At 41.8% G+C, this 14,449-nt stretch overlaps 1 protein-coding gene across 1 annotated transcript in view; it reads right to left on the bottom strand.

Annotated features, from left to right (window-relative positions):
• Positions 1-8,888: 8,888 nt before the first annotated feature.
• Positions 8,889-14,449, bottom strand: part of LOC147436050 (uncharacterized) — a 91,145-nt gene continuing 85,584 nt past the window's right edge. The window contains exons 6-7 of the mRNA XM_086488948.1: positions 9,413-9,520; positions 8,889-9,200 (exon numbers count right to left, since the gene is read on the bottom strand). Of these exons, the coding sequence (XP_086345074.1) occupies positions 9,063-9,200; positions 9,413-9,520 (246 nt within the window). The 3' untranslated portion in view covers positions 8,889-9,062. The remainder of the gene's footprint in view (positions 9,201-9,412; positions 9,521-14,449) is intronic.

Raw genomic sequence — 14,449 nt, 5'->3', positions numbered from 1 at the left:
TTCAAGAACACTATGCCACAAGGATTGTGCGCCTATATCTTGTTTCAACTTCTCGACTTGTTGCTCACTGTTCCTTAGTTTTGCATTTAACTTGGTTACTTCATCAGTAGACGTTGAGGCATCCATCATTTGTCCTAAAGCATTGACAATCGTATTCCAGGATGACTGGATCAGCACTGAGCAACCATCCATGACTGTCGCTGGGTCAGAGGCAACTGGCTCGTAAACTGTGACAGAAGCCATATATGGTAATGGGGGTGAAGTCAGGTTTGTGGAGAACTGGTCGTTCTATGAGAGGGTGACTCTGTAGCTATTGTAATCTGTCCTTTTTGGTTAACGCTAAAGAAAATTCACTGAAAGGGATAGGAACTTTACTAACTGGACTAGCCGTTGTTGGACCTTTTCCTTTATCAGTATGGGTTGTCGACTGATCAGCACTAGTTCTGTCTAGCTGGTCTTTTCCAGCACTAGTGTTTGCTGGATTCTGCCCCGCTTGCTGGCTGGTCCCAACGGTAATCTTTGCTAGAAGCTGTTCTGCCTGACCAACTGAAGTCTGGCCCGCTGAAGGTTTTTCAGTAGGCACAATTTTAACCTAACTTTCTATTTGCTTTAAGAAAGCACTACTCTTGGCCAATGTAGTTTTCGGTTTCTTGGGACTACCAGCTTCCATTTGCGTGGCCTTTCTCTTCTGTCTATTGAGAGCCAACTGAGTACCTAGGGTTTCTTCATCTGAAGATAAATCAAAATTGTTAGTCGCTGGGATGGGTTGTTGACTCCAAGCCATCTGTACCTGATCATGAGCATCAGGAGAAGTTGCCCAGTAAAGAAACTGCCAGACATACCAGGCTTTAAAAATAGTATGAGACTTTAGCTTGGCGGTATGTTGAAGCACATTATGAGACAGAATCTGACATAGGTTGATCGAAGCTGTGGCATCTAGTCTCTTTGCAAGCAACATAGCAAACAGTTTTTCTGAGACATGTGGGATTATTTTTCAGACTCACAGCTTCAGCCCCACAAACTGGTAAGCAACGGGGACGTCCAAACCTGCTACTAGAACCCCTTGTGCACTAGCCTTGCGCTTTTTCTTGGTTGCATCATCTTCCTTCAGAGCTGTACTTATCTGTTCTGCAGTGGCAATGGTCTACTTCGGCTCATTTGGCGTCTTGAAAGCATAAGCAATGTCGTCCGGAGTTGCTGACACTTTCCTACTATACATTATAACGTTGTTGAAGGAATCAAGAACCTGCTTAATTATGGCTGTGTCAAACTCGATTCTTGTGGCTTGCACAACCACATGCAAGTCCCACAGTCGCAGCAACGCTTTTGCTTGCTTAATAAACACATACCGTTGTATCTTACTATGGGAAATAAGTGGTAGAGAAGCTTTGATAGAGGTGATAAGTGCCAAAGTTTCGTCTATAGTGTCTTGCATCTTCTCCGACATTTTTCTTATGCCCATACAAAGTGAAGACAATGACTCTGTAGAAGAAGAAGAAGACTTACCCGAATATTCAAATCCGTATCCAAGCGTGTTTGGTAAAGACAGAAAGAAGTCAACAGTTGCTTCGAATGAAGAAGTTTGTGATTGTAGTAAAGAAGCTTCAGAGCTTGGCGATGGCGAATGTGTAACAGCAGGTAGACATTGTGCAGAAGACTTATGAGAAAAAATGTATACTCGCCTTACTATTATACGCGTTTGCACCATAAAAGCTCCACTGCTTATTGTTCTTAGCGTTCTGTGCATTGCTAATGATGTGGCATACATGCATTGGTTAATACTCTCCATGTTCCTTGAAATGATTATCACAGACAGTCCGACTGGCCCTTTTTCCCATAGAAACTGATACTGGCTCTGACACTTTACTGATTGTGATTCTGATTCTGACATGGTTTTGTCGTGTTGAGACTTTTTTGACCCTTTGACTGGCTCTGGTACTAGTTGTACATGGAAAAGGCTTAAAATAACTGATTCTGAATTTTCCTAGCCTTCAGTTCCCGGGATACCACTATCATTATCCCTGGAAGTCTCTTTGTCATTTGAATAATATAGCTTGATTTTGGCCCCATTATACACATCTGGCAGCAGTAATCCAAATAAATCTTTTAGCCTTACTGTGCCATTGGAAAACACCCAATCGACTTCATATGGACTAGTCCTTTAAGTTTGGTTTCTTAGGACCCAGTTTAAATTGATAGAGCAGAACCAAATCTCCTTTCTGAAATTCCCTAACTTTGATTCTTCTATCATGCCAGTGTCTCCTTCTTTGCTGAACAATTTCCTGTTCCAGAGCATAGCCCTCTGTCTTAACTCATCCAACTGTGTTAACTCCTCCAATCTCTGTTTAAGATTGTGGTTAAAATCCAATCCATATTCTACTGCCATCCTGAGACTGGGAATTACAAATTCCATAGGTACGACAGCTTCAGTGCCATACACCATTCTAAATGGTGTTAGTCCAATGGTGACCTTATAGGTCGTCTTATATGCCCAGAGAGCAGTCTAGAGCTTCAGATCCGACTGGTGTGGCTCCTTCTGCACAATCTTAGTGAGAAAGTTTTGTTACTGCTCTCTGCTTGCCCATTGCATCTAGGATAATATGGTGTTGATTTTCGATGCTTTATTGAGAGCATTTCCATTAGAATGTCCATAGTATTATTTATAAAGTGTATCCCTTGATCAGACACAATTTCCACAGGACATCCATAATGGCAGATAATATTTTCAAATAAGAATACAGCAGTGGACTTCGCGGTGTTGTCGGGGAGAGCCTTAGCTTCCACCCATTTGGTGACATAACAAGTGGCCATCAATATATACCTATTCTTCCTTGAAGTAATTTCCTTGAATGGACCCATGAAATCCAGACTCCATTTCATAAATACTCCCAGTGGCTAGACTAGAGTTAGAGGAGTCATATCTATTGTTGTGGGTCTACCCATCCTCTTGCATATATCACATGTTTTACAAAAGCTTCTAACATCAGATATTAAAGTTTGCAACCACAATCCAACCTGCAAAATCTTCTTGTAAGTAATATCAGTGGAGAAATGTCCTCCAGAATCCCCATCATGTGCCTCTAAAATAACTTGCATTCTTCCTTCCATAGGCACACATCTTCAAAGAACCCCATCTACTCTCAGTCTATAAAGTGATCCGCCAATGATGGTGAACTTCAAACTCCTAATAATCAAAGCCTTCTTCTGATTCTGAATCCAGTTTTTTGGGAATCCTCCCTTAGAAAGGAACTGATATACATCATACAACTCTGGATCAGTTGTTGGCTCAACTGTCATCTGAAATAGTTCTGCATCCATCGGCTCATCTCTCAAGGATGCCTCAAAGTAGCCATACGTACTTTTGGACAGGAAATCAACACCACAATGGGTTTACTGGGCTTATGAAAAATGCGAAATTCAAATTCCATTAGGAAAATCATCCATCTTATCAGTCTGCCTTGAATAATGTCTGTTAATAAAAAATAATAATGCCTGATGATCCACATGAAAAGGAAATAGCTTGCCCAGCAAATAGTGTCCTTTCAGTAGTTGTATATCCTTGTTCAGCTTGACTGAATGTCCGACTGGCAAAATATAATGGATAATCAGTCCTCCCTTCTGGCTGAGCTAATATTTCTCCCATCGCAAGTCCTGAAGCGTCTACATGTACATGAAAAATGACCTCCCAATTTGATTGTCGAAGTACTGGTTTATTGATAATAGCATTCTTCAAACTCTGAAAGCTCTCCTCACATTCAGCAGTCCAAATGAACTTGTTGTTCTTCTTTGTGAGCTCAATACAAAGATAATGCCTGGGAAGCAAATTGATGTTGAAAACTTCTATAAAAATTGATACATCCCAAGAAAGAACTTAACTCTGATGCATTGCGGGACGCCTTGGCCTATTGGACACATTGAAACTTGTCATTGGCCATTTCTATACCATTTTTGGACACTACATGTCCCAATAGTTGTCCTTCCAAACCAAGAAAATAGATTTGAATGGATTTAAACAGATCGATTTTCCTGACAACGTTGAAAAACCATTTCCAAAAAAAGTAAATGCTTATCCTCCTCTGAATATACAATGAAGTCATCCATAAATATGGCAAGGAATCGGTGAAGAAATTTACTGAATATTTCCATCATACATCGTTGGAAAGTCGTTGGAGCATTGCAAAGACCAAACGGTATAACCAGATACATGAATGCTCCCCACTCAGTAATAAAAGTAGTTTTACTCCGGTCCTCAGGAGCAATCTGTAACTGGTTAAAACCACTATAACCATCCATAAAACTATACATCTCATAACCTGCAATTTTGTCCAGCAACATGTCCGTAAAGGATAATGGAAAGGGATTCTTGATGGTCTGAGCATTCAGCTTCTGATAATCTACACATACTCTAAGCTTTCCATTCTTCTTGGGCACCACCACAATAGGAAATAACCAATCACTACTGGCTACTTCAGTAATGAACCCAGTCTTCAGAAGGTTATCGATCTCTTCACCTTCTTAGCATAATTTGGATTCATTCTGTATCCTTGCAACCGCATTGGTCTGGCATCTAGTTTCAATGGTATTCGATGTTGACATACCTCCGGATCTACTCCCTTGAGATCAGTATATTCCCATGCGAACATATCTTTGTACTTCTGGAACATATGTCGGGCCTTCTCTTTCATTACTCGATTCAGATGTTTGTTGACTTTGATCAATCTAGGATTTTCCTCATAACCCAAATTCCATTCCTCTATTTCTTGATCATCAGGAAGCAACCAGTTAGGCCCACCACCCTTTCTTTTTATTGACTCCTCAGCATAATCCCAAGACGGTCCTCTGAGCTCTGAACTACTATTCTCATTTTCAGTAACTTCTCCAAAGTGTGCTTGTTCAGAAGCCGCTGGCGTACTGGAATCAATTGGTTCTTCTGGCCTTCCAGTTAGCTGAATTGATCGTTCCCCAGAGTTCAGTTCAGTGAACTGATCTGGAAATTGCTTCTTTTGCTTTTCAGCCTGATATTTATCCAATAATACTACGTTTAGATCTATTTCGGCTAGTGGAAAATATTCATTGCCGTCAGCATCCTCTCAAATTTTTTCACCTTATACTTCTGGCAAATCTCTTCTGGTCGCAGCTCCTTTCTCCAGCTCTTGGTGTTGTTTGTCTGAATCTGAATTATGCTACTAGCACCTTGTATTGTCAGAGTTTGATTGGCATAGTCGTGAACAGCCTGTGATGTTCGCAACCATGGACGCCCCAGTAGCATCCCACATGCACCTTACACATCTAATACTAGGAAGCTAGTCTTGAACTTTTCTTTGCCCACCCTTATCTACATACTTTCTATCATCCCAGTTGCCTGCACAACTATGAAAGGTGCTGGTTTCAAGTTTGTCATACCCATTCTTTGCTGAAGGTGTGCCCCTAGGATATTTACTCATGTTCCTCCATCCAGTATGACACCAGATAGTGGCTGCCACTGTTTCCTAACCTTGTAGTCTACTTGGATCACCGGCACTTCATCATCTCTAACAGCAGCCAAGTGAACTGCTCTAGCTTCCGCTTCAGCCTTCCTTCGCTGCTTGATGAATTTTGCTGCTTCAGGCAAAGTTTTTCTAATGTCATTTAGTTCTCAACTGTGAGTTTCTGAATTCTGTCACAAATCTTGACATGAATTTCTTTCCTCTCTTTATCAGAGTTATTATCAGAACTTGAAGAATCGGGACTATATGTACAGTGTCATTTCTCTGTCTTGGTGCCTTCGGTGCCTCTTTCAAAGTTTTATGCTGCAGTTATATCTGATTTAATGTTCCCTAATTCCTCCATAAGTCCTTGAACTGCAGCCAACATAGTCTCAAGAATCCCAGACCCTGATTGATTTGGTTGTGCTTTCTCAGAAGATTGGGCTTGTATCTTCTGAATGACCCAGACATTAAAAATTTCTGGCTACTCTGGCAGCTTCTTGGTTAAATCTTCTGTGATCTTAGCCGCAAGTTCTCTCTGCTCCTGCTATTCATCAACTACCTTTTCTTTACCCTTTGCCTTCCGCACCTCTCTCTGCTGAGCCCATTTGCTACTTTCAGGACTGACTGGTTTTGTCGGGTCATCTGGAATTTCCTCAATGACCACCCCTTTGCTACGTATAACTACTCGTACAGGAACTGGCTCTAGGACCTTCGCCTCAGTAGGTGCAGTAGTAGATGTTTCTGGACACTGAGCCGCAAAATGCCCATACTTGCCACAAGTATAACAGTTTAGGCTTCGGTTCTAGAAATTACCACGACCCCGGCCCGGGCTAGCATCTCCCTGGTACCTGCCACGCCCAGTACTAGTACCATTGGTACCTGATTTCTCCTCTTGGGATACACCGGTTGTCTCCACTCTGACTAGTTCAGCATTGGTAAATACCACTACAGACAAATATTTTCTTCTTGAAATGATGAATGCGAATGCCACAATTGTTCCATAAATGACCATATGTTTTGCAATAGGTACACTATGAACATTCATTGGAAACATGATCTTTAGATTTACACTTTGAACACCAAGTTTTCAGTCTTCTAACTGGTTGTCTCGTTTGGCTGATTTCAGCAATCTGCCGAGCCATCTCATCAATCTTGCTGGACCAAGACCCTTTCTTGGTCTTGTCTTTGCTCTTTTCATTTGAGCTGCTTTCAGAGCTATTGGAGGTCTTACTGGAATCAGAATTCTCAGTGAAAGAATTGCTACTACTGGACCTCCTCTTCTTGTGACTCCTCTCTTTCTTTGCCTGTTGTTCAAGTTTCAGGGCTCGCAGCACCAAATCATTGAATTTTTTTGTTGGTGTGGACACCTCTTGTTCCCTAAGCTTCTTACTGCGGAACCCATTTAAAAACCATGCTCGCAACCTCTTTTCTGAGGGTGGCTCTTGCAGCTGCCTGGTTAGCTCCTTGATTTTCTCAACGTAACTTCTGACTGATAACTTTCCTTGCTTTATCTTATCGAGTTCGCAGAGGATGTCCTCATCACCTCTGTTGTCTGAATATTCCAATCTAAAAGCCTTGAGCAATTTGTTGTATGATCTAAGTTGCAAGCTAGGTAATGGTAGTACCATTTCCTTGTTGCATCCTTTAGTGTCTGAGGAAAATATTCCTCCCAGTCATCTTCATCAATATTCTTCAACTCAACATACTGTTCAAAAGCTTGGATATGAACATCTGGATCGTCTTTCTTCCCACCTTTGAACACTGGGAAAGAAATTTCCAGTGAAGAAGTATAATCATGCCGGTCAGCATCGTCTCTGCCTCTTCTGACCTTAAGAACCTGACTCCGTCTTTAGGACTTCTTGTAATGGTTTGTATCAGCATCCCTATCAATTTCTTCGTCAATCTCGGTTTCTGTTTCTTCTCTGGCATTTCTACTGGAACTGTGACGACTGCCCTTGCTACCTTTGGCCCCAACATCCCTATGTGTGGTCCGAGAACTCCTGGCCTTGCGTTCTTCTCGTTCAGCCCTTCTCCTTCTAGACTGACCAGAGTGCTCAGAGTTCTTGGCCTCATCAACATGATTGTGCTCCTCTTGAGCCTCAGTCTCAGTCACCGGATCCTTCTTAGGATCAGAGTCTCTTTTTGATTCCTCAAGAACATGGTCAACGCGGTGTGAAGATTTACGACCACGATTGGTTTTGGGCGCCATTAAAAGTTTTCTAATCAACGAGCAAACAACTCTAACCACCATGATCGCCAAAATGGAATTGGATCTGATCTCTTCAGATAGTTGATTCCAATGTTAGAATTTAAAGCTACTGGTAAGTCATCAGTTCAATTAGTGAAACTAGAATAGAGAATGGAGACTGAACTGAAATAGTATCTGACTTGAAATAGTATACTGAAATGAGAAACATACTGGACAACTGGAAAAGTGTTTGTAGTTTTAGATTCATAGTTCAAGGATAACCAATACAAGATGTGACGGTTGAAGCATAAATGATTACAGTAGTAATGATTACAAGGTGAAGTTAAACACGAAGAGATTGTAGCTTCGAGAATACTTGAAAGCTAAAGCCAAGAGAAGTAAGAAACAAGAAGCTCGATTACAATGTAATGGGTCCTATTTATAGCCTTCCAAAAGTTACTGTAGTAACTGCCGTGGTAATTATTGACGTGTGCCTGATCCACTGTTCGGCTTTTCAGGAGACAGTTCCCGCCTGCTGGAACTGTCTTCGCCTTCTACAACAAGACTCTTAAGAGAGATAGTAAGGACAAAAATGAGAGCAAAGACAATTCACCTTACAAAGTTGCCCAACTGCACCACTTGAATGAGAAGTTTGGTTTCCTCATCTTTCATAACCTACGTGGGCCATTTTACAACTCTTAAGATTGCTGAAGCTTTCTACACGCTGTATAGCATATCTTGTTTAGGCAACAAGACTTTAGATTATTACACAATGTTGACACAAGATAACCACTTCTCAGTTGCCTTGTTCATTAGCACAATCTCTTCTTTTCTAACCTGAACTAAACTATCACTGCCACTGGCCCCAATCTAATCGTAAAAGCTCTCCATGTACATCCGCTGTTAAAATAATAAATTAGTCGAGACGAATGCGAACTAGGCTTCTCATCTGATGAGACATTACAGAGCAGCCATGGTAATATAAAAAGTTATTGATTGGAATCACAATGAGGTCAGTAACAGCGACTCTCTCCCCTGCAAACCATTTTCTAAAGATTCGCTATTCCATTGCAGACTTGCCAGCTCTAGCCCGAAAAAATAACGAGTACATAGCTTTTCTTCACTCTGTCAAATACACTAACCAAAAACACCCCCTTTGTAATCTCTTGTTATTACACAATTCATAGTTTTCAAGGAGAAGCAAAAAAAAACATCAGAAATGACGCACATCATGAGGCCAATATTTGTCATTTCTTTGCTCTGTATGCAGATTGAATTCAAATACCAAATTAAATGTACAAAACAGCCAGAATGAAGTGATAAGGGAGAAGACGAGTCCACCCACCATATTTTGACAAGAATTTTTTCAAAAACAGACACAGAAAGTACTAAATAGAATCAAGTAGCTACAAATTCTCCTTTATCCCAAGAATGTATGGATTTTCTTTCCAGAAGGTGTCACCAATAATATCGCCATGTTCAATTGTGAGCACGAAACTACTCTTTTTGGAAACTTGTGTCCCACCACCACTGTTAGATTGTACCTGGAAAGCCAAATTTGAAAATTTCATACCGTCAAACATCAATAGGAGCTACCAAACAAGCGTACAAGGAATCAAGCAAGCCCCTAGCAAATTATAATGGCCTCGCATGAGCTGATGAATATCAAAGGTATATTACAAACAAAACCTTCTTTCACATGTCACATAAAGTACTTAATGTATTCCAAACATCCATACATAGTACAAATCTTCACCTTTTTCCTGAATACATACGATCCTTTTCGAAACATTGCGGGCAAGTCATTGTAATTAATCCCAAACTGCTTGAATAGCATCTCATTTTTGAAGTCAGCTCTTGTTCCCTGCAAATGTCATCATAAAACATAGAATAGTGTCAGCCTAGTATAAATTTCTCTGCGTAATGATAACATTTAAGAGGAAAAAGAAATTTGAGAGAACCTAATAAATATACAAGGGAGAAAACATTTTTTTAACAAATTATACTCCTTTACAAGGTCAAAAATGTCTCGACTTGCACATTGTTATAGAATATCCACCACAGAAGTTTCGAGAAAAATGCAGAAGCAGAAGCTTGTACTTACTGCAGCATATCTTTTTGGCTTTTTAAAACAAGCCAAAGAGAAGAAGAGAGTTAGGCACACATTTAATATTTCCTGTACTAACTCGACCTACCTTTTCATACGAAGCATTGAATTTTTTTTCTGTTTTTTGTTTGTCAAAAGGTCCCTTCATTTCATAGCCTTACATTGCTTCGCTTCCTTTTCATTTTATTTTTTTACAAAGAACCCAAGCAGAACTTAGAACCCAAAGAACCTCTCTTAGTTTTTTTTCCAAAGAAGCTTCGCGTCCCGATCCCGAACTTAGTAGTGACTCCCACCCTTAGTCCATCGCGCATCGGGCGCGCTCCCGTCTTCATCGCTATGTTTTTGGACGAAGATCGACATCGGATACACGAAAACCCAGATCTACTTGCCCCCTATGAGGATATAGAAGGAGTTGGAGAAAGGATCCCTAACCCTCTTCTGCATTCGCATTGACATTTACATGTAGCATGCATCCACTTCTGTCAACAAGCAACCCTTGGATTTTTCTTTGAGCACCCTTGATTTCAACTTCACCCACGACAGGACTATTCTAGTGGTAGTACTTGCTCGCAAGGCAGAGTCAGCATCAAGGCTGGTATTCTGCGACAGTAGTAAGGCTACCTAGCAACTCGGTTGGTCAATGTTTACATCGCAACAGAACCTACATCCGCAGTATCCACAAGTTTGGAGGAGTTTTCATCGGTTTATGCATCCACAAGCATCAAAACATTCAACATCAGAAGTATAGATAGAAGTGTGGCAGTTGTGCCTCACGTTTAACATGGGGGGATGTCACTGCGCACTGCACTTGCGCCACGTGGACAAGCTTCTGCTATAGTCTAGCGTCACTCTTAGCTTAGGATCTAGGCTAGCATTTTGTGAAACATCAATAGCATCAGTACCCATTAGCATCAACATCTCACCATTTAGCATCATTGTATCAGCATTGTGCAAGAAATAAAGAAAGTACTTGCTCTGGCAATATTCCAAGGGGGCCCTTGAGGATTTGGGACCCGACATTCGGTGTCGTCTCTTTTCTCTCTCTCTCTCTCTCTCTCTCTCTCTCTCTCTCTCTCTCTCTGGTCTCGCTTTCATTCAGTTCAGTTTGGTTCTTTCAAGTGAAGTAAAGTAACCTTGTGTTTGTGTGTTGAGTACTAGATCCGAGAAAAATCCTTAAAACACTTCCACTGCACCTGACATTGGTATAAGAGCTTTGTGCGTGCTTCAGCTTCGTGAACTCAAGGGAAGTACCAAGAACCCCAAGTACCCAAGAAGAACCAAGAACCCAAAGAACCTCTCTCAGATTTTTTCCAAAAAAGCTTCGCGTCCCGATCCCGGACTTAGTAGCGGCTCCCACCATTAGTCCAGGGCGCACTCATGTCTTCATCGCTATGAACGAAGATCAACATCGGATACACGAAAACCCATATCTTGAGTACCAGATCTACTTGCCTCCTATGCGGATATGGAAGGAGTTGGAGAAAGGATTCTTAACCCTCTTGTGCATTCACATTCCCATGTAGCGTGCATCCACTTCTGTCGACAAGCAACCCTCGGATTTTTCTCGAGCACCCTTGCCTTTCATCTTCACCCGCAATGTTTTCACGACAGGACTATTCGAGTGGTAGTACTTGCTCGCAAGGCAGAGTCAGCATCAAGGCTGGTATTCTGCGACAGTAGTAAGGCTACCTAGTACCTAACAACTCGGTTGGTCGGTGTTTACATCGCAACAGAACCTACATCCGGAGTATCCACAAGTTTGGAGGAGTTTTCATCGGTTTATGCATCCACAAGCATCACAAGCATTTAGCATCAGATAGAAGTGTGGCGGTTGTGCCTCACCTCTAACAAGGGGGGATGTCACGTGCGGACTGCACTTGCGCCACGTGGACAAGCTTCTGCTACAGTCTAGCGTCACTCTTAGCTTAGGATCTAGCCTGGCATTTTGTGAGACTCTAGAAGGACGTGCATGATCAAGCAGGTCATAGTTGCATACCCTCACTTGCACAGTTAAGTCACTTAAGCATATAGCCATACGAACAGTCACTTAAGTCATTTATTAATAAGTAACTTTGACATGTCATTTATTAAAAGTAGGTAGGGCAAATGGCTAAAGGGCCTATAAAAGAAGCCCTTTGGGTGGCAGAGCCTCAAGGACCAACACTACCAGCATTTTTGCAGCCTTGCATCAGCGTTTTTCAGCCAGTAGCATCGACGTTTTGCAGCCAGCATTCAGCCCTACCCTCGTCGTCAATTTCAGCCCTTCGTCTCATCACCAATCCAACCCTCAGCCATTAGCAACACCATCAATTTTTAGTTTCAGCCATCGCTACTCTCACCAATAGCAGATCAGCCCACAACCTCCTCCCCCTCCTCGTCATCATCGTCGCCGTCATCATCGTCCTCCTCCTCATCCTCGTCATCGTACCAAGCATCTCCCTCAGACTTCAGTACCCATCAGTACCTATTGTTGCTAAATTGGCTTTATCTGATAGGAAAATAATTCTAAAAGAATTATTGGATTTATAAGTGAGAGGGTTTTCTCGCTTGGAGCACCAAGAAAAATAATTATAAATAAATTATTGGAATTTTAAGTGAGGGTTTTTCTCACTGGAGACATCCGACTACAAAGTATTCCTAGTGCGTCATTTAAAGTAATGACGGAAGCACTGAGAACGGGAATATCTGTAAGGCCACCAAGAACGCGTACTTCTCATGCGTCACATCGGATGGCTGACAAGGAGCATCGGGAAGAAGTATCCGACCATCCGAGAACGGACATCTCTGATGCGGCATAGGAAGGGTGACATAGAGCATCACGAAGGAGATTGTACCGTAAGTTTGGTAGGAAGTGACTAGGTGATGGGTATTCCTGATGCATCACCCTGATGCGTCACAAGGTGGGTGACGGGTGCATCGGAAAGGGGATATCCATAGTCGAGAGGAAATTCGGAACTGCGTTAGAATTGTGCACAAGGAAAAGCAAGCACTTGAATGAAGATGGGTTCAGAGGAAACTTCGAGGAAAAATAGATGCTTTCTGAGAAAGCGGAATTGCTTTTCGGGAAAGCAGATGCTTTCTCGCGAGGAAGTCTATGTCTACATTGCAACTGTGCGTGTGATTGCATCCAAGGACGCCTGGGAAGTGCTGTGAAAGCATTGTTTTTAACTTATAAAACTTTATTGACTTATAAATTTTTTTTGTTTTAAACTTATAAAATTTTATTGTTTTGGGCAGATTCAAACCATTTTTAAAGATGACCGACAGCTCACTTATAATAAGTGGGCAGCCTATGATTAAATAAAGCAGTAAAAACCAGCCAATGACTTCTCTCTCTTTTTCTGGCAACACAGCGCCAACAAGAAAAAAAAAAAAAACCGAAAAACAACTGCGATCTCTACGCAAGCAGCCAATGCTCTGCTATCTTTGCCGTGGCCAGGGAGCTATAAAAGCATCACACGCCCTCTCCCAGAGAGAAGACCAGTTTTTGCAAGGAGAGATGCTACTGTAGATTTCAGCCGCAAAGAAGACGTTGCCGGTGATGCCCATGGATGCCCCAAGTGTACCCGATGTCGCCAGGACCCAGTGCGCGAGTTCCTCGGCGAAGAAGTGTCTACGGAGTGTGTTTCCATCGCGACAAGGCTGTTTTTCTCTGTTTTCAGCCCATAAACGTCGTAAACGGGGCTGATTTACGAGAAGGAACCCGAGAACACACCTCTTTTGTGTGTAGGATTGGAAGAGAGGATTTTCTTTGTAGAGATCTCTTCTGGGGAATTGCTTTTTGAGAACCGAGTTGCATTTCGAGCATCGAGACTTGGAAGGTAACGATTTTCATGTTATGATCTCTAAGTATTTGTTTGCAGGTGTACTTCCTCTTAGTGAGGGAGTAGGAGCAGAGGAAGGTATGAGCCTCTGCAAGAGAAAGCGCTCTGAGAAACTAGAGCCAGATCAATCCAAGGGTTTCGTACCCAACTTTGGGAAGTAGATCCACGGATCGGAGAGAGGTAGTCTCTCGAGTTGTGATCCAGAAGTTGGGATTCCCAAGTAAGGACTTCTGTTCGGGAGAGCAGAGTTGTTCTGCGGAAGAGGACTCTGGAAACAAAGTGGGAAAAGAGAGTTGCAGGGATGCCATGCCCTGAGTCTGGAAGGTGAGATCCAGAGGCTAGAACCTTAGTTCTTGAGGACTTGGAATAAGGAACGGAAGTTCCTTGGAATAGGGTTTTGCCCTAGGAATTGGAACCTGAGGCTTCCAGGAACCATCAAGTCTTATTCTAGAACGAACGTGGTAATACGTTCGGTTCAAGTGCTTGTATAGACTTCTCCTCAATAATATAAGATGCTATTACGGGGGGGGGGGGAGGGGACCAGCCCATCTTCTGGTCCCAGTACTGTGTCGATCTTCTCACTCTCTCTCTCTCTCTCTCTCTCTCTCTCTCTCTCTCTCTATATATATATATATATATATATATATATATATATATATATATATATATATATATATATATATATATATATATATATATATATATATATATATATATATATATATCCTTTGGCTTTAGTAATAAGTGATAAATCCTATTTATCCGAATGTATTTTATATTGCTATGCGCTCCCGTTTGTGACAGTGGTATCAGAGCATGGTCTCCTCTCTTTCTCTGTAAAGAAGAACGACTCTGGGAAGAT

The sequence above is a fragment of the Adiantum capillus-veneris genome, chromosome 18, assembly GCF_014529385.1.
Source record: "Adiantum capillus-veneris isolate H3 chromosome 18, ASM1452938v2, whole genome shotgun sequence".
Taxonomy (NCBI): Eukaryota; Viridiplantae; Streptophyta; class Polypodiopsida; order Polypodiales; family Pteridaceae; genus Adiantum; species Adiantum capillus-veneris.
This window is presented reverse-complemented; position numbering and strand designations above follow the sequence as displayed.